Genomic DNA, 23,580 nt, shown 5'->3' on the forward strand with positions numbered 1-23,580 from the left:
TCCCCAGATATCCCCAGATTTTGTCTGCTGTAGTAGTTTGTTGGCCTGGCCACCAGGAACTCTACATTTTCACCAGATTTCCGAAATCTGGTGGCCAATTTCACCAGATGGCAACGCTGATTTATTCAATCCTGTCGCCGTGTTTCGATGCAAGCCGTCTGCGCGCGCGCGGCCCGCTATCGCTTGTTCGTGATCTCGCGGAACTCCCACGCGAAGCTGTCTACGTGCGCAAGAAACGCACGCAAAGAAATGAATCTCACGTACGTCCGTGAGACCTGCGCGCGGCCGCTACGTTCTACGCATGCGCACTGCTGACACGTAGAAGCTCTACGTACGCAAAGCCTCTACGTACGTGTAACTAAAACTGTCTACTATCTGAAGAGCAAGCAACAACTGACTGTGTTTTTGTGTTTTGCCCAGCCTCTACGGCTCGGCTGAGCACACTCGCACAACTTCCCTTTCCTGCGCACACCGCGATAAGATTTTACCGAGTCAGAAAGCGGAAAAGATGTCTGGCTGCTGCATGGCGAGCGTAAGGCCGCCGCATCACTTCCCCTCCCAGTGAGTTAGCGAACGTTCATAGGACGATTTAAATTGTTAAGAAGTCCATACGACCGGGCACCCTAGACACTCGTCCACTGCGTGTCCTTGTGACTTGGTGTGTTTGGACGAGTAGAGCCTTGGAGAGTGGTGTCAGAGATGACGGTGCATGTGAAACGGTGTCTGCTTCTTCAATGTGCGCTGGCTTCAGCCGATCAAGTGATACCACTTCATGACGACCGCGCACGTGGATAGTGAACTGCTTCTCACCTCGACGCAGCACTCGGAGTGGTGGTTGGAGTGGCCGATGAATTGCGTCTTGGCTCACAAACACGTGAGTGTACGAAGCGAGTTCTGATGGTACGCACACCGCGCGTGGCGCTGCCCGTCGCGGTGGCGTAGTGCGAAGGTTTGCCATTATGTCTCGTAGCCTAAGGGCGTAGGCTGCGGTGGCTGTACAACCGTCTTGTGGGCTGCCCGTCAAGAATTCTCCTGGAAGGCGTAATGTCGTTCCGTAGACAAGTTCGGCCGCGCTACAGCCGATGTCTGTCTTGACAGCTGTCCGGATTCCCAAGAGGATGAGTGGTAGTGCCTCCACCCAGCTGAGCTTTTCTGTTGTGACGAGCGCAGACTTGAGCTGGCGGTTGAAACGCTCCACCATGCCGTTGCTAATCGGGTGGTAGGCGGTTGTTCTGATGCGAGAAGCACCAATGAAACGTGTAATGCTGGCGAAAAGTGATGATTCGAACTGCCTTTCCCGGTCCGTTGTTATTATAGATGGTGCACTGAAGCAACCCTGTGGTGCCAGAAGGCGCGGGCAACCTTGTCAGCAGTGATATCCACTATAGGTATGGCCTCCGCCCAGCGCGTGAATCTGTCAATGCACGTCAGTGAATAGGCATGCGCTTGGCAAGGCGGCAGAGGTCCGACAATGTCGAGGTGTACGAGGTCGAAACGCGCTCCTGGAGGCGCGAACCTTGCCAACGGGGTCACAGTATGTCGATGAATTTTGGCACGCTGACACGGTATGCATCCTCTTGCCCAGCAACGCACGCATCGGCTGATACCTGGCCAGATGAACCTTGCTGTGAGCAACTTTTGCGTAGCTTTGATTCCAGGATGCGATAGCTTGTAAACAGAAAGGAAAATGCGGCGACGTAGATTGGCAGGCACGAAGGGGCGTGGGTTGCCCGTGCAAGTGTCGCAGAAAATCTGATCGCCTGATGCCGGAATCTGCATCCAGTGTAACTTGAGGGACGTTTTTGTTGTTAGGAGGCTTTTTAGCTCTCAGTCTTCTTTGCGCTGCCGCCAGCGCGTCGAAGTTAACTCCTTCTGGGGCGTTGACGACGTCTATAGCGCTCCGCGACAGGGCGTCGGCAACGACGTTGTCGCTCCCTTTTACGTGGCGGATATCTGTCACTAACTCGGAGATGTATGCCAGTTGCCGAAGTTCACGGGCCGTGTGCGTGCCACCGACCGAAGGCATAGGGCGGAGAGCATAGGTCAGCGGCTTAAGATCGGTTAAAATGAAGAGCTCGACGCCTTCCAAGAAATGCCGGAAGTTGCGTATACTCGAGTAGACGGTCAGCAGTTCACGCCCGAAGGTGCTGTAGCGGCGCTCAGTAGGTGTCGGCTTCCCCGAGAAGAATGCAGTCGCTGAGCTGTTGCAACACGGCGCCGATGGCTATGTCTGAGGCATCGACCATTAAACACTGGGGAACTCCTGGCCGTGGGTATGTCAGGAGAGCCGCATTTGCCAAGGCCTGCTTGCTTTGGTTGAAAGCCCTTTTCGCTTCTTCGTACCAAGGCAGGTCATTCGAAGATCCTTGCGTTGCCTCGAGCAGTCCGTGAAGCGGTTGTGTGATATGGGCGCATTTAGGCATAAAGCGGCGGTAGAAGTTTAGCAATCCGAGAAATTCACGTAGTTGGCGCTTCGTGGTTGACAGTGAAAAATCTTGTATGGCCTGCACTTTAGATGAGTGCGGCCGTACTCCCGAGCTCGAAATGATGTGGCCCAGACATAACTCAGGCACGCCGTTCACTCTTGGCCGCGTTGACGATAACGCCGTGCTCAGAGAGGCACCGAAAAACAATTCGCAGGTGCTCTTCATGTTCTTCTGGGGTGGTACTCGCGATAAGCATGCAAGTCGTCCAGTAGGCGTGACAAAAATCGAGGCTCCGTAGAACACCTTCGGAACGTTTGACCCGCGTTGCGAAGGCCGAATGGCATGCGCAGGAATTCGAATAGACCAAAGGGTGTAGTGATAGCAGTCTTGGGGACGTCTTCCGGTGACACAGGTATCTGGTGGTATGTCCGCACGAGATCATATTTTGAAAAAAAGTTTGGCCCCATGCAGACCTGCGAGTATGTCGTTAATGTGACACGGGGTACCTGTCGGGCGTTGTGACACGTTGTTCAGCGCTCGATAGTCCTCGCAAGGACGCCAGTCGCCCGATGATCGCTTAGGAACCATGTGAAGGGGAGATGCCCAAGGACTGGAAGAAGGTTTGATGATACCCAACTCCAACATATGGTCGAAGTCCTGTCGTGCCACCACCAGTTTCTCAGGCGACAATCGACGTGGTCGAGCGTGAACCGGTGGTGCAGTAGTAGTGATGTGGTGAAACACGTGTTTTACTGGGGATCCCACTTAGCGCTGGTGTGTCAGGTCAGAAAATTCGCTCAGTATGGAAGTGAAACGAAAAGGGCCTGCTGGCTTGATCAGCGTAGGACTGAGCGGCGTATGTCTTGAAGGCTTGCCTTTTACAGCGCTTTGTGACACAAGGTACTGTAACCTCCGGTTATGCACGTCGACGCAGAAAATCCGCCCCGAGAATGGCGAATTTCACGTCGGTTACAATGAAAATCCATCGTAGCGTTGTCTGCAGGCCCAGACTGACGGTTAGGGAGCGGTTTCCATACGTGGCGATGGCTGTGTTGTCGACTGGTTCCAAAGGCGATGTGTTCTGGCGCTTGCGGTCCGCGGGCGAAGCTGGAAGTACGCTCACTTCGGCGCCTGTGTCGACGAGGAAGCGGAAATCGCTGTTGCGGTCGGTGAGGAAAAAGAATGATGAGCGACGTTCTTGCATGGCAGAAACGCTGGTCGTCCTCAGCGCCTGCCCGGGGCGTTTCCCGAGAGCTCGCAGGGTGGCACGCATTTGCGTGCAGCATTGCCGAACTTGCGATGGTACCAACATAGTTTTTGGCGTTTCATAGGCGACTGCGGAGCACTCTGACTAGTTGACCGTGACGAGGTATATGGAGGGCGGCTACGGAATCCACGAGACGCGAGATCTCGTTCTTCATCTCTTGAAGCTGCTCATGAAAACTGTTTACAGCGCAAACACATGCAACCACAAAGTATAAGGGACAGGACACAAGTGCTGACTGTCAACTAACTTTTATTAACGGAAGACGGGTGCCTTATATAAGGGGAAAGGCAGAAGTGAAGGGGGAAGGGAGTGATACAATCGGGGAAAATGACGATGCGCATCGATGAACGAACGTGCCAGCATTCAACGCATTCAGACGCGAAGAAACAAGAAAACGAAAAAAAAACGAAAAAAGTATACAAACACTAACAAAAGGCGAGGGATACTAAGATACAATGAAATCAGTAAGCAGCCGCTTCCAAAAAATTAAGCTCTGCCGCAAAAAGCGATACAGAAGGGGTGCTTACGCACTTGCTGCCATATTTGTGTATGTAGAACGCTTCCAAACTGACGCGCGCCGTCGCGTCGGCACTTTTGCCGAGAATCTTTGTCTCTCCCAAACGAGCCTCGCATCCTGTGCATCCAATTACATGCGCGACCAAAAGTGCGTACTTGTCCTTTAAGTTGCTTAAATTTCGGGCATGTTCCCCCAAGCGTTCATTAATGCAGCGGCCGGTTTGGCCGACGTTTTTTTTTTCGGCACCCAACAAGCTGGCACAGTTGTGCCCACGCATCTGCAACTCTAAAAAAAGAGGTTGCCAGCTAAAACATGAGAAGCCGTTCATCAAGTGTGCCACAGGAGTGGTCTACGCCATTCCCTTGAAGTGTGGAAAGGCTTACGTCGGCCAAACCGGCCGCTGCATTAATGAACGCTTGGGGGAACATGCCCGAAATTTAAGCAACTTAAAGGACAAGTACGCACATTTGGTCGCGCATGTAATTGGATGCACAGGATGCGAGGCTCGTTTGGGAGAGACAAAGATTCTCGGCAAAAGTGCCGACGCGACGGCGCGCGTCAGTTTGGAAGCGTTCTACATACACAAATATGGCAGCAAGTGCGTAAGCACCCCTTCTGTATCGCTTTTTGCGGCAGAGCTTAATTTTTTGGAAGCGGCTGCTTACTGATTTCATTGTATCTTAGTATCCCTCGCCTTTTGTTAGTGTTTGTATACTTTTTTCGTTTTTTTTCGTTTTCTTGTTTCTTCGCGTCTGAATGCGTTGAATGCTGGCACGTTCGTTCATCGATGCGCATCGTCATTTTCCCCGATTGTATCACTCCCTTCCCCCTTCACTTCTGCCTTTCCCCTTATATAAGGCACCCGTCTTCCGTTAATAAAAGTTAGTTGACAGTCAGCGCTTGTGTCCTGTCCCTTATACTTTGTGGTTGCATGTGTTTGCGCTGTAAACAGTTTTCATGTCAAGTATGCACCAACTCGCCCAGAAAGAAGTTTTAATGAAGCTGCTCATGTGGAGACGGTTCGCTCGTGACGGCCGCGACAAATGTGGGAGCTACCGCCATGAGCTTGTCGGCTAACTCGGCCAGCTTGGATAGACCGTTCTCATTTGGGGCAGTCATGACCATTCTGTCGTTCGGGGGGATTTTTCGTAGAAATACTTCTTGGAGCAGCAGGCTGTCCAGACCACCCACTTTGCTGCCCAATAATTGCTGCATATGACGCAGCAACTGGCTTGGCGTTCTGTCGCCGAGGTTGGCTTCATGGAGAAGCTGTTGTAGCCGTTGGCTTTCGGGGGTCGTGATCCTGCGAATGAGTGTTGCCTTCAAACGCCTGGTAAACGTTGCTTGCTGGTGGGGAAAGCAACAGGTCTCGAATTTCGCTAGCGGTTTATGGGGGCAGACTGCTCACCACATAATGGTATTTCGTGGAATCTACTGTGATGCGCCGTGCAGCGAATTCTACCTGAATGATGCTTGGTGCTTGGTGTGTAGAATATGAACGCGCGGCCGTTGCAAGAAAACAACGCCGACAAGAATCTGTAGTCTTAGCCGATGCTGCTTGCGGCCATTGAGTTCTTTCTGTTCATGTGCGTCTGCACACGTCACGTCACACATTTTTACTGCAATTCATACTGCCACTAAAGCTACAAGCCTTACTTCGTGTATTATTCTGACATGTTGCTATCACACTCAGTGTTTTGCCCTTATAGTGAAATTGCGATTTTTTAAGGTAGATCAATGAATAAAATTGTTCAACAGCCGGATTTGAACAGCGGACATCTAGCACAGAAGCCTGATACTGTAACCATTAAGCCACGGACGCTTTTCCCCCATAACAACGTGCCTTATAATCGGATCGTAGTTTTGACATTGAAATCGTGGAAATTATTTAAAATGATTTATAACGTCATCACAAGTCAAAACGAGGGCCGATCCCGAAGAAAGCGCAGTAAAAAAACATATTGAGTCAGATGCTCCTCCTACTCCCCTCATGCAAGTAGTGATGCGATGAAGTGCGGCTTGCAGTGACTCCGCCCCTATCTCAGACCTAACTCGCTTAGGAAGACTCTTTCATCGACTTTAAGTGGAGGTTGGTTCACTTTCCAACTTTTAACAGATTCTTTCTCTACAAGAAGCGGACACGTGCCTCCCCCTGAGGGGCTTCGTGCAAGTGTGCTTTGCGTCCATGGAAAAGGCTCGTTGTCTGCAATTTGCTGAAACGTGAGGCGTTGTGAAAGCACAACACGCTCTAATAAAACTTGTCTTGCTTCCCCACCCCCTTCTATGCTGCGTTGCTGCTGTCAACTGGAAAGGTTTCAGTGCTGGTTTCCTCAGTATAGTAAACCCTCATTATAACGAAGTCAATGGAAAAGGGAAGTTACTATGTTATAAGCAGCATTTCATTCAAAGCAGCGATGCTATAAAAAGCCGTAGTAAAGCTGGATGTGCACTTCAACAGCACAAGAGCTTGCAAAGTGTATACAGTTAAGCCTCAACATAACGAACTTCAATATAACGAAATTCTCGATATCACGAAGCATTTAACTTTTCATAACCTCTCGTCCATAGAACACCATGTATTTAGAACTTAAATATAATGAAAAGTGTTTGTATGTGATTTCAACATAACTAAAGTTCGCTTCTGCTGCAAAGGATTGCCGAAACAATAAATGGAAACTTCCGTGGACGCAGATGGTCAAATGATTGAATTACAAGCGGCTGCTTGCAAACGAGCCTCTCAAATGCGCGCTGTGCGACAAGAGCGACCGCCAATGTGGTGCCGCATCATGTTCCGTATAAGTCCAAGTGTGATAAGATCCTATCGCGCCCCGTGCACTTTATCCCTTAGGTGCCAGTGAGTGTGCGAGGGTGAGACAAGAAAGATGGTGCCTTCACAGGTGCCACTTTCCCACGCGAGTAAAGAGGAAGAAGGGTGGGGAGCGAGCTCGCGGTAACGCGATGAAGCGCGCGAGAGGGGGCGGAGTAGGGGGTAAGTTGGCGCGAGTCTCAGCCGTGGCTGTGCATGGCTGTAAGCATGGCTGAGCGCATACGCAGCCGCGCACTCTGCTTTTAGAGGTAGTTTGCCTCGTGTGCAAAGTGCGGGCATGCCGAGACAGCGTGGCATCACGTAAGCTGTCCTCCCGCTCGTTTAGTATTGAAGGTTGCGTAATCTTGAGTTTCGATGACCCATTGGAGCAAGAGGCAGATGAAGCATTTGCTCACCACTGCCGGCGCTTTTCATGATAGCATCACTCAAGTGCGAGCGTTGCTATCAACCGCGTGACTGACTTTGCTAAATTCGTACCGTCGATGTTAAGGTATCGTCGACGTGGCATGAAACCGAACCACTTGTCGCCGTAACAATTGTATATACTCCCAAATTCATCAAAATCGTTTTCTCATTCAAACTTGCTTTCTTCGATTGCCCGATAATTCCGAAAATTCTGCGGGCCCTTTTCATGTAAGTAAAACCGATTGGTGACTGTACTTATTTACATGAAAGATCAAATTTCAATACAACGAAATTTCGATATAATGAAGCAAGTTGCCTATTTTACCTAGTTCGTTATATCGAGGTTTAACTGTACTAGTGAAACAAAGCTGCACTCGACAGGTTTGACATGGAGGCAAAATTCTTTTGACGCCCACGAACAGCTGCTTTGTCCGTTGAACATCATCATGTGATACAGTTAGTACCAAGGACCTGCAGCCATATGGGACAGAGACCTTTGCAGCACTGTTTCAGCACAGCTTTGCCAGTATATATTATGTACCACATGCGGGGCGCGAGTGACTGTGACATTGTGTCCGAGCCAGTGCAATTGCAAGAAGCAACCAACCTTTTGCAGTATTTTAAAACATCCTATTACAACCATTTGGTGATTTTCAGTCTCCACAGGTGACTTCATCGAGTAACAGTACCATGCAAACAAGAAATAAGAATATACAAAAATGCTGCTAACTGCTAATGCGCAGCAAGAACTAGCAACAATTGGGTACCTTGTCGGTAAATTCTGCGGTGTGGGACTGATTTCCACTAGTGTGAACAACTTCCCTGAACTTGAACTACATGTAGTATTTTATTGTACAAAAAGAGTGTGTTGATGTATGTACAAGAAAGGGAGCAAAGCACTAAAGTTGCAGGGGCACATCTTGTGGATTGTGACACACTCTGCCTGCACTCGATCATTATCACCAGTAGTAAAAGCATACTAGAAACATACTAGGGATGGGTGAGTATTGCCTGAAGCTTCTGACACTCATGACTGTGTTCGGGAGTCATTTGCTGCAGCTGTGCAAGAATTGCTGCATTTCTTGCGAGACAGTGTCTAAAGGCTGGTAGAGCCATGCAAATGCCTTGAAGCAGCAGGAGGACCTGTAACAATATGAAATGTGCAATAAGCATAGAGAACTGGTTTGCATTTACATACAGTAGAAATGAATGTGTCTCCCTTAACAGACATTAGGTAAGAACAGGTTTCGTGAGATAGCTTGCTTTTGCTCTAGGTTAATATAGCCAAATTGCGATGTAGGATGTCACGGAGATGCAGTCTGCTGCCAGCATTGCCATAGGTATAAGAGATTGCCAGTCAGACAAAGCTGCATCGGTGTATGAGCTTGTGGGCATATTTGTGCTTACATTTGAGATTTTCTGTGAAATGCACTGGATGAATAAAATGACGTGGTCAGCCAGTGCAATCATATGCTCTTTCAGCCTAAGCTCCTGCTGTACTCAACTCTGCACATTCCTACGCTATACAATACAGTACTCCCTTTTGTCTAGATGCACGCAACTTGCCTATACAAAGGGCAGGATGGTGATTATAAGTGATTCATTGCTTTGAGCTCTCACTACCAGGAATATGGGCCTGGGTAGACCCCACAACTGTGTTCAAAGGTGATGGCAGAAGAAAAGAGCACCTAGTTCACAGGTGAAAACATTATATGGTATAAGGAGTTAGCCAGAAACATGGCCAAGATGATTAATTTTATGCATGTAAGCGCATTGCACATATGCCTTCTCACACACATGTACACACAGAGGCATAAACAAAAATGACAAGTTGTAGAGCTTCCAAAAAAGCCACAGCATAAGGGTCATTCCATCTGAGCTCCAGCCAGATGTTTTCTCATTTATTCCCAATTCTTAAAGAATAAGAGTAACAACTGTTTGTTTTGATGCAGAAATAGCTATCTCCATACATATCTGCTGAAAAAGAACTTTTGAAGCAGCGATTTCTGCTTTGATACTGTGCTGTCACTAATACCAACTATTGGTCCTGCAAAGTTTGAGTGGTTCCCTCTTGTACGTAGGGTTGCCAACCATCCCACGTTTAGCAGAACAGCTCCAACTTCTGAATAAATGCCCCAAATCCTGACTTGTTGACTGTTGATTTGACTCTGTTGATTTGTTGGGATCGTCAAATGTCCCAAATTTATCGTTTTTCCCTGCTACATAACAATCAAGAGACTATGTTTCCTTTCTATATTACTTGACAGCTATCTTCGTTGCACATTCTTCTCCTTTGTCTTCTGTTCCGTTGTCATAAATAAATGTGGCTTCATTTCATTGTGGTAGCAATTATACGGACAATCTCCAGACGCATTTTTGCCATTGCCATCGCCCTGATGTTCTGTATAAAGTCCAGGGGCGATAAGTAGAGCACTGCACCGGCCCGGGCTGACCCGAAAGCCTGAGCCTGGCTGCCCGAAGCATTTTTCGGCAGTCGCGGGATCGCGGCTCAATCTTGCGCGCCATATATAGAGGAAAGCGGGGAGGCAGCACGGGAGGGAGGGGGCAGCTTTGACTCCGCCAACAAGTGCGTACTTTGCACGGCTACACGTGGTCGCACGCACCGTATGTCGAAAGGAATCTGCAGGCGGCTCATATCTTTGTGTGCGCTGTAACCTCTCTCCCACCTGGCTCCTTTGGGGCGGGAGGGAGGGAAGGTAGATGCCGCTTTAGTGGCCACAGACCAATAAACGATGACACATTCTTTTATTTAATGTGTCAATGACATGTTGACTTGTTCGAAAATATTCATTGGAGGTTATATGGAAATTCATGTTTACGACTGGGCGGAGAATGCATACTCAGAGCAGGCCCAGGTGGCACGTATAGTGGAAAGTTTGCCTCGCTTGTGGATTACCTGATTGCCATTTCAATAAACAAGGCTGAAAAATGTGTCAGCGAAAGTTATTTTTGTCATTAACAGATCTAGTTTTCAATCGTACATCATGAACTATTACAGTATAGTGTTGCCAACATCTTAGGAAGCGTGTCACTGAAGTTAGACAAAAAAGTCAGTAAAACTCTTGCTATAACTGTGAAGTATATTTGAAGAATGTAGGTATTTTGAAACACTCTAACATAAGCGAGCGTGAAGTAAATAATTTACCTAGATGTGTCATGTTGGTCTAATGTTCGTGCAGCTGAAGCAAATCAGTGAATTTACCAACAGAGTATAGACGGCTTTAGCTTTAGTAATGTATATGTACTATAATATAAGCGAATATCGAAGTTTCGGATTTGAATAATTGGCATGCAGTATTTTATTCGTATTCGAAAATTAACTATTTCGTATTTTTGAATATCAAAACTAATCAAATATTTTGCAACAACTGACTGTTCAAATCGGGTTACTGTTCTCCACCTGCTGAACAAAGTATCACCAATTATGATTACCAGAAGTAATACAGCAACAAGATTTGTGACACAATGCAGAAAGCAGATCAGTAATACAAGCTTTGTTTTCGGCTTTGCGAGACCCACCGTGGTTGCTTAGTCTAAGGATATGGTGTTGGGCTGCTAAGCATGAGGTCGCGGGATTGAATCCCGGCCATGGTGGCAGCATTTCGATGGGGAGCGAAATGCGAAAACACCCATGTACTTAGATTTAGGTGTGCGTTAAAGAACCCCAGGTGGTCCAAATTTCCGGACAATATGGCATGCCTCATAATCAGATCGTTGTTTTAGCCCGTAAAACCCTAGAATTTAATTTTGTTTTGTTTTACGGTGGAAGTTTTGCGCTGGTTAATACTCGGGTTAGATCTTGTATACATACATAAATACCTACGACTACATGGACGTGGGGACTGACGTCGTCACCGTAGCACAATTTGAAGTGCAACGTGTGCATAAGGCAGAGGTTGTGGATTCGACTCTCACCGTCAGCCAAGTTGAGTTTCCCTCCATTTCCCATAAGCTTCTCATTTTTGCACTTCAATTAGAAACTACAAATAATTTATCCTATGCTTTCCGTTTCTTCATCATCTGTTATTTTCATGTGGTTTTGACTAAAAGATACATTTGAGCGTTCTTCCAAAACTGGGCCCCTCGGTTCCCCTTCTTTTCGCCCAATAAATGACAATCAGCTATATTGTTCTTATGGCCTACGAAATTAGTCTTTCTTGCAGCCTAGTCATGTAGGAGTTTTATCTCTTACGTTACAACCAGTGATGTTTTTTCTTGTAAAAGGCTCTGTATTCTGTCTAGGGCACAGAAACATTTCCTTAGCATTTTATTTTCCTTTTCCATAACTTCTAATATTTTTTCAACCCTCCTTAGCATTTTATTTTCCTTCTCCATAACTTCTAATATTATTTCAACAACTATTTATTATGCGTTCTTGAAAAGTTGGTCAATTTCAGATGCCTGTCATTCTTGGAAAGCTTGTTTGCCACCAGGCTTAAAGGTGTCAAGTGGCTATTCGTGTAGTTCTTTTCATGAGTGTTGTGATCTTGTGCTTAAAACTATCTTAATTGTGTGTGATAGCTGACTGTCTATTCAAGCGTGTGCCTAATTATACTGAAACAAATATTCCTGTTGTATATACGTGCATCTGCGTTTGTCTATTCGATATTCGATACTTACTATTCGCATTTCAAAAAGTCTATATTTCATCGCCCTACCTCTAATATCTACATACTAGATTATGACAGCTTAAAATTTTCATTATCTTCAGATTGGAAGGTTACAAGTATAGCACGATTCAAAAGAACACAAGCAACGTAGTTTTCCCAGCATGAAAATACATTTAGTCTGCATATTATCCCTAAATTTTTTTTGCTTCTCGGCATTCGAGGTAGCAGAACTAGATTCTGTGGAACGGATTTGGCCGCATGCTGTTAACATGGCAATGACAATTACCCGAGCTTTGTACAGGTTAAATACCATTTCTTCGCCCTTGATCTAGCTGAAAGCCACCGTGAAGTACTGACTGGTCCGAAAGGTGTGAGAAATGGAAGCGATTTGTTCAGTCACACATGAACGAGCTAAGCCGTTCGAATATTTACGCTTTTATGAAGTCAATATGTCTCATTCATCTGCTGTGTTCTAAATCTGAACAGAAAGTTTATTCCACTTGGTTTTGGTAAATTATTTCTCTGACACACTTGCCAAGCGTCTACCAATTGAATTGATTTAGTGACGCTGCTGAACCCGCAGCGTTTAAACGCTGCGGGTTCACATAGGTTTTGTAAATAATAAATAAACTTCAATTTCGTGACGCAATCTCAAGGCTATGGTGAACACTGTGCTGTGAAGCAGTATTACAATGCAAAGCCAACCATTTGTTCATCACAGTCATGGAGCCTATGCATTTTACCTCGAGTTTTGGCCACTCACATGTGGCTTTAGAATATCAAAGCGCGTTCTTAAAGGCCATTTTCCAAGTAATCTTTCTAACTTATAAGCCGTTAAAATATTGCCAACTGTTCATTCAAGTCACTAAAAATGTCACTGATTGCTAAATAGCAAACTTTGCCGAAAACATGCACAAAAGTCACTAAATCTACGTCAAAATCGCTAAAACGGCAAGACTGATGAAATACAGTCGAACCTCGATATATCGAACAGCGCGGTGATCGCAAAATAGTTCGATATAGCCAGAATTCGATATATAAAATCACGTAGAAAACGCGTCAAAAACTAGCACAAATCAATCAATGAACCAATCGTGGCGCAATAGATACTCACATGAAGCTTCAAACAAAGTATTTATTTTGTTTGCTGAAAGTACTGAAGCAGCGTAGCCTACTTCATATTGGCAACCGCGTGCTTGACCACGGCGTCCTCAACATAGTCCAAACGGTTACGCTCGAGTCGCCCATCGCCGCAAGCCGCACCGCACGCTTGCGGTCGCGCGAAAAATTGCACGTATCCAGCACTTGTGCACAAATTACCGTTTACACTGTGTGCACAGTGTATACCTTACACATCGTAAACCGAAATTTGTGCACAAGTGTTTGATACGTGCAATATTTCGCGCGACCGCACGCGTGCGGTGCGGCTTGCGGCGATGGGCGGCTCGAGCAAACTCCGCCACTGTTCCGGTGCTGTCGTCACCGCCAACGAAGTCCTCAATGCACATGCTGTGTGGCTCAGCACCGACAAAGCGCTCCAACTGGCTCCACGGCCGCCTCGATCACGCGCGCACGGCGGGGGCAAGCCCCGCCGTGCGCGCGTAATCGAGGCGGCTTGCCCCGCCGTGCGCGCATAGAATAAAGAACAAAATTAGAGAAGGGAAACTGTACCTTCCGCCGTGGTTCGAAAATAAGCAGCGGCAGCGCATGGAACTTACTTTGGGGGACGCCAGATGACGTTGCTCAAACCGGAAGCGGAAGTACACATTTTTTTTTTAGAGCAAAATTCAATATGGCCGTTTTTTGCCGGTCGCGTACGCTGGTACGCGCCGTGCTTGCCCTGCAGGCTATGCGGCATGCCTCAATGCCTTCGCTGCCGCGTAGGTGGTGCGTTCTAATTGCCAAGAGCCTCTACTGACGCCCATACAAACAAGCCACAAGTGAGTGAACAGAACGCGCGACTTTATTGGCAGAAGACAAGCAGTGTACATTCTCGTGCAATAGCAGAAATAAAGTTTGCATGTCGAGATACGCTGGAATCATTGACGCGAGCTCGTAAACGGCTCACCGTCGTCGTCGCACGTGGTGGTCAGGTTAACGAGCAACAACCAGCAGCGGAAACATATTGGACAGAGTGTGCCACTTGTTTGCAGCGACAGTCGCCGTTAAAAATGCCCAAATTGCATTGCGAAGCAATCGGGAGACGCAGGCATCTGCTACCGCAGCCTACACAGCGACATGGGCTACCCCAGATTTTAGCCATTCACTCCTTTCCAACCTGCACGTTTCTTTTCTTTCGGGGGCCGCTAATGTGTGGCTCACACTTGCTGTCTCACATTGTCTCACTATGGACAAATCGCTTTCGTGGGCATCGCCTCCATCAGCTACTTTTGCGGGCCTTTCCAACCATCTGGCTATCAACTTCATACGCATCGGACTATGTAAGCACGTATGCTGGTCTCCGTTCATGCCTAATCGCGGCCGAGAAAGGCCAGAGGCACAATATGCCCATTGCTGCAGCAGGAAAGCGCGAACGGGGAGCACGAATCACGGTGCATGAAAATTGGGAGTCTATGTCGCTGTGCAGGCTGCAGGAGCGAATGCTTACTTCGAGAGACTGCTTCCCAGTGCAACCGACCAGGCCGCAATATTCTAAAAACATAACACTGCGACCATAACCAAGTGACATAACAGCAAAATTAAACAGCAATCAGTCACCGCATGAGGTTCAGACAATACATTATACATTGGCGACGAACCATATGGCAACAGTGAGCATTCACATACACGGGTCTCTTAGGGTACATTGAGCTGCCTACCTACAGGCGTAGTGCCTGCCTTCGTCGCACGTGGTGGTCTACTAACGAGCAACAACCAGCAGCAGAAACAGATTGGACAGAGTGTCCCACCTGTTTGCGGCGACAGTCGCTGTTAAAGATGAGCAACTTGCAGTGCAAAGCAATCAAGTGACGCAGGCATCTGCTGCCGCAGCCTACACAGCGACATGGACTACCCATCATTTTAGCATTGACTCCTTTCCAGCCTGCATGTTTCTTTTCTTTTGGAGGCCGCTAATGTGTGGCTCACACTTGGTGTCCCACATTGTCTCAATATGGACAAGTCGCTTTCGTGGGCATCACCTTCATCAGCCACTTTTACGGGCCTTTCCACCCAACTTCATACACGTCCGACCATGTAAGCACTTATGCTGGTCTCCGTTCATGCCTAATCGCGGCCGAGAAAGGCCAGAGGCACAATTTGTCCATGGCTGCAGCAGGAAAGGGTGAACGGGGAGCACGAATCACGGTGTGCGTAAATTGGGAGTCTATGTCGCTGTGCAGACTGCAGGATAAAATGCTTACTACGAGAGGCTGCTTCCCAGTGCAACCGACCAGGCCGCAATATTCGAAAAACATAAAACTGCGACCGTAACCAAGTGGCATAACAGCAAGATTAAACAGCAATCAGTCACCGCATGAGGTTCAGACAATACATTATACATTGGCTACGAACCATCTTACGGCATAATGCTTGCCTTTGTCACATGTGGTGGTCTGGTAACGAGCGACAACCTGCGGTACAAACAGATTGGACAGAGTCTCGCACCTGTTTGAACCAACAGTTGCCGTTGAAGATGAGCAACTTCCATTGCGAAGCAATCAGGTGACGCAGGCATCTGCTTCCGCAACCAACACAGCGACATGGACTACCCGGCATTTTAGCGTTAACTCCTTTCCAACGTGCACATTTATTTTCTTTCGGGGGCTGCTATGTGTGGCTCACACTTTGTCGCAATGTGGACAAGTCGCTTTTGTGGGCATCACCTTCGGCAGCCATTCTTGCGGGCCTTTCCACCCATACGGCTATCAACTGCATACACTTCGAACCATGTGAGCACATATGCTGGTCTCCGTTTTGAGCAAATCATGGCCGAGGTAAGCCACAAGCACAATTTGCCCATTACTGCAGCAGGCCAGAACGAACGGGGCGCACCAGTTACGGTGTGTGTATACTGGGAGTCTATGTCGCTTTGCGGACTGCAGGAGCAAATGCTTACCTCGAGGGACTGCTTACCAATGCAACTGACCAGGCCCCCACATCTGAGAAACGTAACACAGTTACCACAGCCAAGTGTGGCAGCAAAACCAGATTCTGCAATCAATCACTTCACTGTAGCTTGCACAAAGACCCAGGCTATCAAGGAAGAGGAGCAATCATCAACGAGACTAGGAATATGGAAAATGAGAAAGCTTGCATTCAAGAGAGAAGCCACTCTGCTCTGCAAGCATTGAAGGCTAAAAACATCAAAAAAAGTAAAATGGTGCATAGCACATGTGCATAGGTTAATGCAAGACGCATGCCGATGCTGCATCAGCTATTTCAGGAGAGGAATTGCGCATGACAACATACACTAGAAGATACTGCTACAGATATGTTAGGCTGCTAGAGAGTGACTGGTATTAAGTATCAGCGAAGAATCGGTTGACCTTTATATTTGGATGAGGATGAATGATCTCTAACAAAAATGGGCAATGAGAAAGCTTGCATTTATAGAAGAAAAATTACACTTGGCACAAACGGAATTAACATGGCTAGGAAGCTGATTAAGGGCAAACTGATGGAACTCAATCTTTTGGCCAGCGTCGTCCGTGCTTGGTCAGATGTTGCAGGTGCACCTGAAGACGAAGAATTTCTAGAAAGTCCTTTTTGAGTTACCTGGATGACTCAACCAAATGTCCGTGCTGGTGGAATGGTGGCTGAAGCTCTTTTCAGTCTTGACACAGTCCTCTGCAGACTTGATATCTCATTCATATTCTTCTGCATGTGCTTCTTTGTTCTTGGTGTAAAAGCCTTGCAAATTCGGCTCCAGCCCCTTCCTGTTGGCGCAGATAGGAGCTCCTGTGATGACCAAGATGTGCTTGGCATAGACTCTGTTGAGGCAAAACGGTGACACATGAGATACAGCACAGATTAGCCAAATTTATGTGTGTTTTATATGTTCAAACCAATTATACTGAACCATAAATATGAACAAACATTCATATCTGCTGCAAACAGCAAGCCAATACAGCATATATCAAACATATTTATTTCTGAACCATGTGTTGTTTACCTTGTAGTAGTAGCCAATGTCCACACAATGACCTTGTTGTAGCAGGCAGCAGCTTCTGTTTAGTGCGTGGAGTGTGTTGCTTTATACTGGTGCCGTCTTCATTACTGCATGTCTGGAACAGAAATTTTGACTGAATCAGAAATTGAAAAAGCAAAGTTTTAAAATGCAAAAAGGTGTGACATATATGTTGTAATGATTTGCGACTACAGAGACATGCAAATGTACACTGTCTGTTCTAGGGTGCTTAAGCAGCATGTTAAATAAATATTGCTATTGTCCATAAAATTGATGTCTGCCTAACTACAATGCATGTCAACAGCGCAAGTACTATTAAGATCACAAATGAGAACATTTGTGGGTTCATTTATACACTACAAGTGATCACACTGCTAGTTCCGCAAGCAAATGCATGAAAGTCATGAAGCTATTAGAACTGATGCATTATTTTTCTGCACGAACGTGATGCACCGCTTCACTACTGCAAAAATAAATGCCCTACGGTAAACCAATCTGAACAGCAAGAACATTTGGAACAAACAAGTACGAAATATGGGTGAATTATCATGCTTGCAACTGTTTAATACATTAAATTCTGTACTTTCACTTTATTTTACCAAAGGATTATTCGGTTTTGTGGACGAAAGACGTTGCCGGCCGACTCGAAAAAAATGTTTAATATGTATATTGATAAGGCTACTCAGTCACCTACAACCACGGCTACAATAACATGAAAAATGAGACGCGCGTTCCGATATCGCTCTTTCTTTCCTGGTTGTGTGTGTAAACCAAACGACAGCCTCGCAAGTAAAGGTTTATTTAGGAAACAGCAACTGAGATCCTCACTGCCCATATGTAATGCAGGATCTAGTTCGTTAACTTGTGCCCGCCTGGAAGGTAATGACACGGATATTATATAACGATTCAAGCAGCGGTGTTAAACGACTCACCGTTATTGCCGTTGTCAGCCGCAGCAAAATCCAGCTCCCGTTTCGATGCAGACCTGTTCCGAATGGCTCACGACCGAAACCCAACTGCCGGGCTTACATGTCCGCTTGCAAACACGTAACTTCACCCCAAGTTAAATAACGCGAGACATCGAAGCGCAAGAAACTAGTTTTAGAAACAAAGCAGTCTTGAGTGTACGAACGAATGAATCCGTGCCGCCGTGCACTCGGAAATACCGGTAAAAATTTTAAATCCAGGCCAGAGGTCACGTGAAAGATCGATGATGCTGAACGCTATTTGCGTTTATAATGGCGAAGAAACAGTAAACTTACTAACAAAGAGCACAATATCTAATTAGCAATGATAATTTTGCCCTGTTTTTATGTAAAAGAAAATGCTTCGGTAATTGTAAGAGAATGTTTGTAAGATAAAATTGCGCTTATTACGACGCCTCTACCGGGAAATGTTGGAACTAATGAACGAATCCCGAAAGTGATGCTACTACGTCGGCTTTGTTAGCAGCGGCGCGCGGTCGATTTTTTCGCCCTCTGTGGCCATTTGTTGAACTTGAGAGTGTGCTACCCCTGTGTGCGCGCTTGATCGAGGCGGCCGTGCTGGCTCCAAGCCGCCGCGTATGTACGCCGCCACGTTCAAATGGCGCCCTCGGCGCAACCGATGTGGGCAGCTGTCGTACGCAGCCGTCCGGAATAGGGTGCCTCGATGTCCTCCTCGCCCGCCGCTCCGGGCGAGGAGGACATCGAGGCACCCTAGTCCGGAAAGTCCGGAACGCCCATCGCGCCGCCGCTATCTTCGAGAGTGTTGCGGGAAAGCTCGCCTCCTGTCAACAGAGCGCACTTGGTCTGGGGCGGCGGAGTTCGATATATCCATTTTACATCCGGCCCCGTTCGAAATAAAAAATTAAAAATGCATGCGATTTTCCACGTGATAAAGAAAGTGTTCGATATACGCAATAATTCGATATATCCGTGTTCGATATATCGAGGTTTGACTGTACCAGTAACTTACAAAAGCAAATTTGATTTTGTGTTTTCAAAGATGGTTAGGTTAGACGGCCCCAACAAACACGGGATGATGCAACTGATGGTAGACTAAACTTATTTTGGACAGCCTTGCGATAACTTTCTCAGCAATGCATGCTTGCAAGGCAGGTCCCGCAGGTGTCTGCACCGCAAAGTATGGAGTAATGTGTAATCTGCTACAGCACATGGAGGCAAGGCCCGAAAGCAGGGGATATGTAATAAATAAATCGCACCCATGTGAGCCCAATTCTGAGAGAAAACTTGGCCTCAGCTGTTGTTTTGTTGTATTTGTGCAATGTGCAGCCGACAATGCCCACTTTCACAATTGTGCGTGCATAGAAGGGGGGTGGGGGGATAAATGGCCTGCTTTTCCTTTTCAATTCTGATTGTGAGGGGAGGGGTACACCTCTCCCCGAACTGGTAGATACACCTATGACAAGCATGGTGTCACACACGTAGAGGCTAGTATAAACACATCTCACTCGATGACCACGAGCACTGACTGTCACTACGCTGACGTGATGAAGACTGCCGGCAGTGAGAAGCGAACGCTTCGTGATGCCTCAGTTTCACCGCGAGAACACCTTTCACAACCAAATAAGTGAAAGCAGTCTTGAAAGTTCTGGGAACCTTGCACTAGTGAGGTTCAATTCCACTATTGACAGACCAAGTAGCCTGAATCAATGTCTAGATCAAGACTTGAAAGACTACTGCAGACTTGCAGAGGTGGGGAAACTTATGAACTGTTAACAAGTAGACTCTGTGTGCTATATAAATACCAGTGATGAGTGCACTGAAGAACCAACGTGGCCAAGACTCAACATGCAGCTGGTGGAGAGGCCAGACCCCCATTACCAGTGCTTCAAGCTGCTTTCTATAGACCAGAGTGATCTTGGTTGGTACTCTAGGCGCATATATAGCCGGGTTTCGAAAGTGTGTGTGTGTGGGGGGGGGGTGTAAATGACTTACTTTGCTCCTCCCCCCAGTCCTGAGAGTGGGGGGAAGGCAAGTGACCCCCTTGCACCGCCCCTCCCCCCTTTTATACACCTGTGGACACCACGAAGGTCACTTCACTCGCTGCTGCTCTCGCACTTGCTCACACCGGCGTTTTGACAGCGAGAGTCTGCGCTCATCGAGAGTGATGTGTTTATGCTTGCTAATTCACTTAGTAAGTGAATGTTTCCGAGTTAATACGGCCGATAAAGCTACTCTCCTTGCTTTGTATAGCTGTCTACTAATTTGCTATGGCAATCAATGCTTCACCCTTCAGGTGAAACTGCACCTTTTTCCTCATGGTTCTAGTTGTGTTGTAGCCTTTAATTGTCCACAGGTCAGTCGACTTCCGTTAAGTCGATCCTGACAGGATCAACGAAATTGAAGGACTTATTGGGCGGACCGAATTAAACAAGTTGCAGAAAAGTGCCAACACAAACTGCTAAATACATATTGATGGGCTAGTTGGTGAGCCATGATGTTGAAGCAGTGCACTTAACTCTGACACGTGCACACACACATTAAAAGGGACATACACAGGCGCTGGACTGCAACAACCGTTTTATCGCCCAAAGACCCGCCTTTTGTAGCATCCCTTAAGAAGCGCACATGCTCTGACAGCAGTAAGGCGTTAAGGAGACACAGATAGCATTTTTCAGATTCCCACTCTAGGAATAATCAAAGTCTAAGATAGTGGCGTACTTTATCAGAGAATGATACCGAAGGGCAACTGATACACCTGTCTTTCCATTTGTCAATTTCCATTTGCCAATTTCTATGCTTCAAGGATTTCCCTTGTTTGTTTTTTGTGTAGCCTGCGCACAACTTCCGTGTCTTTCAGGACAGGTTTGCAGCCACAATTCCTGCAATGAAAGGCTAAATGACCTGAATCTTTAGCCGTGTAGTGATAATTGTGCTCAGTTAGCCTCTTATTCTAGCACCTGCCTGTATACCTTGTTACACAACAGAGGGATCTTACAAACTACTTCTCTCTGTACAAGTGACGTAGGGGTTTCGGTGGTTGATTGCACAGGGACACATTTGTGTTTCTGCACCATTCACTTTTTCGCACAGGCCCGACAATCGCACAGGTGCCAAAAACACCACATACGAGACAATATCATAACGAACTGCTGATTCATTTGGCAGTATTTGCCCGACCACTCCCCCCCCCCCTTCGCAATCGCACGCGCACTCACTTACTATGTGTCCAAAGTAAAAACCAACGTAGAAATGACACTGAAGCTCCTAAACATGGTAAAAATTTAATGCATACCCTAGTCTTTGGCAAGAAATATGGCCAAGGGTCTAGTATGTTTTGCACAATGGCGACTGGGTTCATAAAGCCAGCTTCCCTGCAACACAATCATGTTATACAGAAAAGCATATGCATGCTGCGAACACTGTTTTGTTTTTGTATCTGATTGCACTGTGCAGGCAATTTTCGGTCAAATAAAAAAAAAAGTTGGGTAAGCGCCGTAATAGGTCTTGTGAGCTAGTGTTGCTGCTTGAAAATATTCTTGGGTAGGCTGAAAATCGCCGTTTTAGACGGGAGATGATGCTTGTTCAATATATTGTGGTTTATGAATATGTTGTTTAGCGCAAAAGAATAAATAAAAGAAAGACGACGTCCTGTCGTCTTTCTTGTGTCTGTTGTTTTGCGATAAACAAAGTATTGATAGATTAGTAACAACTTGCCCGCCAACGCATTGTGCTGAACATTGTGGTCCGCTGAGCTCTGTAGAGACATGCTGCCACTAAAGGCGTTGCTATAGTGGGAGTAGTTGAGTGCTTAGCAAACCTAAGTAAACATCTTGCAAGTACAGGTTGGCAGCTCCTGGCACTGCCACAGTCGGAAAAAGTGTCGAGATAAGCGAAATCACAAAATAGAAGCCCACTGGCCACACATAGACCACATGATACCTTTACGAAATGCTACCAGCAATATTCTCAGTCTCTTCTGCTTGCATCGGTACTGTAAACGTCGGCGTCTGAATTCTGAACAAATTCATTTAGAAAACCGAAACTGAACAGTGGAAGAGTGTGAATGTCATGCCTTTAGCAGACGCCCACGAGTAATGCGACATTTTCACTGTTGCGCAAACATGAAGTGAGCATCCTTATCAAGCCGTGATGTCACCGAAACGCTGTCGGCTTTCATAATGGCTTCTTTATAGTCCAGTGTATGGGCTGATGCAGCTGTTCAAAAGTACCGATTACATCTTCCTCAAGGTCACAAATATGGCGTGAGCACATTGATGCGTCACTGACAGCGGCCTAGAGGAGAGAAAAAATTACAGCTGAACTCACCTCCCGATGACTGTCGACGTAATGCTATTAGCATTTGAACAGTGTACTGACACACCATATTCCTGAACTGAAGTGACTTTTACTTAACCTCTATAGTGGTCATTCTGAGGCTTTCACTACTTAGTATATATACTATGATGGTTACACTTTGCTATGACACTCGCTTGCCAAGGTCACCCATGAGCATGACGCTGATGCAGTGACAATGATGGAACGATGAAGGAGTGACGTCAATGGAACGAGAAAGGTGGTATAACAAAGATGGCATGACGAGGAGATGTCAATTCTGAAATGATCACGATGGTATAATGATGATATCGTGACAATATGAGGGGAACGGGATGATGAGCATATGACAACGATGGTGTGATTATGATGGTACGATGACAACAGGATGACGAAGCTAGAATAACGATGATGGCAGGACCACAAGGGCACGACAATGATGGCATGAAAATGGGGGCATGATAGAGACAGTCTGACAACAATGCAATGACAAAGATGGCATTACAACGGCAGCATAATCGCAACTGAATGATGATAGCATGATTACAATAGAACAACGAACAAGGAATGACCGAAGGATCGACGAAGGCAGTATGATGACAATGGCATGTCGACAATGGGATGACATTACTGAAGTGATGATGATGGTAAAACGACCGCGTGACGACAATGGCATGACGATAGCCAGATGTCGAAGTTGAAATGACGACAATGGAAATACTGTGATGGCATTATGATGACGGCATGACAATGAATGCATGACGACGACGGTATGGCGAGGACACAAAGAGGACAATCGCATCACAACAGCATAAAGACAACGGGATGATGACGAGTGTATGACGACAATGGCGTTACAATGACTGTATCATAAAGCCTGCAAGATGACAATGGCGTGACGACAATGGCATGACGAGAGCGGGGTTACGAAGGAGGAAGACCATGATGGCACAACCATGACAGCATGACGACGATGCTCTGACAATGGATTCATGATAGTGGCTGTCTAATGATGACGGCGTGACAATGGCAGCGTAATCATGACTGAATGGCACAACAATATTGTTACAAGAGAATGACGAAGAAAGATTGACGACGGC

General features: G+C 46.7%; 2 protein-coding genes and 1 long non-coding RNA gene across 4 annotated transcripts in view; all 3 read right to left on the reverse strand.

Moving 5' to 3' along the window:
* Window positions 1–589: 589 nt before the first annotated feature.
* Window positions 590–3,630, reverse strand: LOC126525012 (uncharacterized). The gene is made up of 2 exons (XM_050173072.2): window positions 3,464–3,630; window positions 590–1,232 (listed from the first exon to the last, which is right to left on the reverse strand). The coding sequence occupies exons 1-2, from the start codon at window positions 3,628–3,630 to the stop codon at window positions 590–592; spliced, it is 810 nt and encodes a 269-aa protein (XP_050029029.2).
* Window positions 3,631–8,270: 4,640 nt separating this feature from the next.
* Window positions 8,271–23,580, reverse strand: part of LOC126525144 (uncharacterized) — a 76,302-nt gene continuing 60,992 nt past the window's right edge. For both annotated transcript variants that reach the window (XM_050173197.3, XM_055067562.2), the window contains exon 11: window positions 8,271–8,585. In XM_050173197.3, coding sequence (XP_050029154.2) covers window positions 8,433–8,585 — 153 coding nt within the window. In that variant the 3' untranslated portion in view covers window positions 8,271–8,432. The remainder of the gene's footprint in view (window positions 8,586–23,580) is intronic.
* LOC140216431 (uncharacterized) lies at window positions 14,019–17,572 on the reverse strand. Its single transcript, XR_011893098.1, has 2 exons — window positions 17,187–17,572; window positions 14,019–17,004 (listed from the first exon to the last, which is right to left on the reverse strand). It is a non-coding gene; the product is annotated as an uncharacterized lncRNA (long non-coding RNA).

The sequence above is a fragment of the Dermacentor andersoni genome, chromosome 3 (genome assembly GCF_023375885.2).
Source record: "Dermacentor andersoni chromosome 3, qqDerAnde1_hic_scaffold, whole genome shotgun sequence".
Lineage (NCBI taxonomy): Eukaryota > Metazoa > Arthropoda > Arachnida > Ixodida > Ixodidae > Dermacentor > Dermacentor andersoni.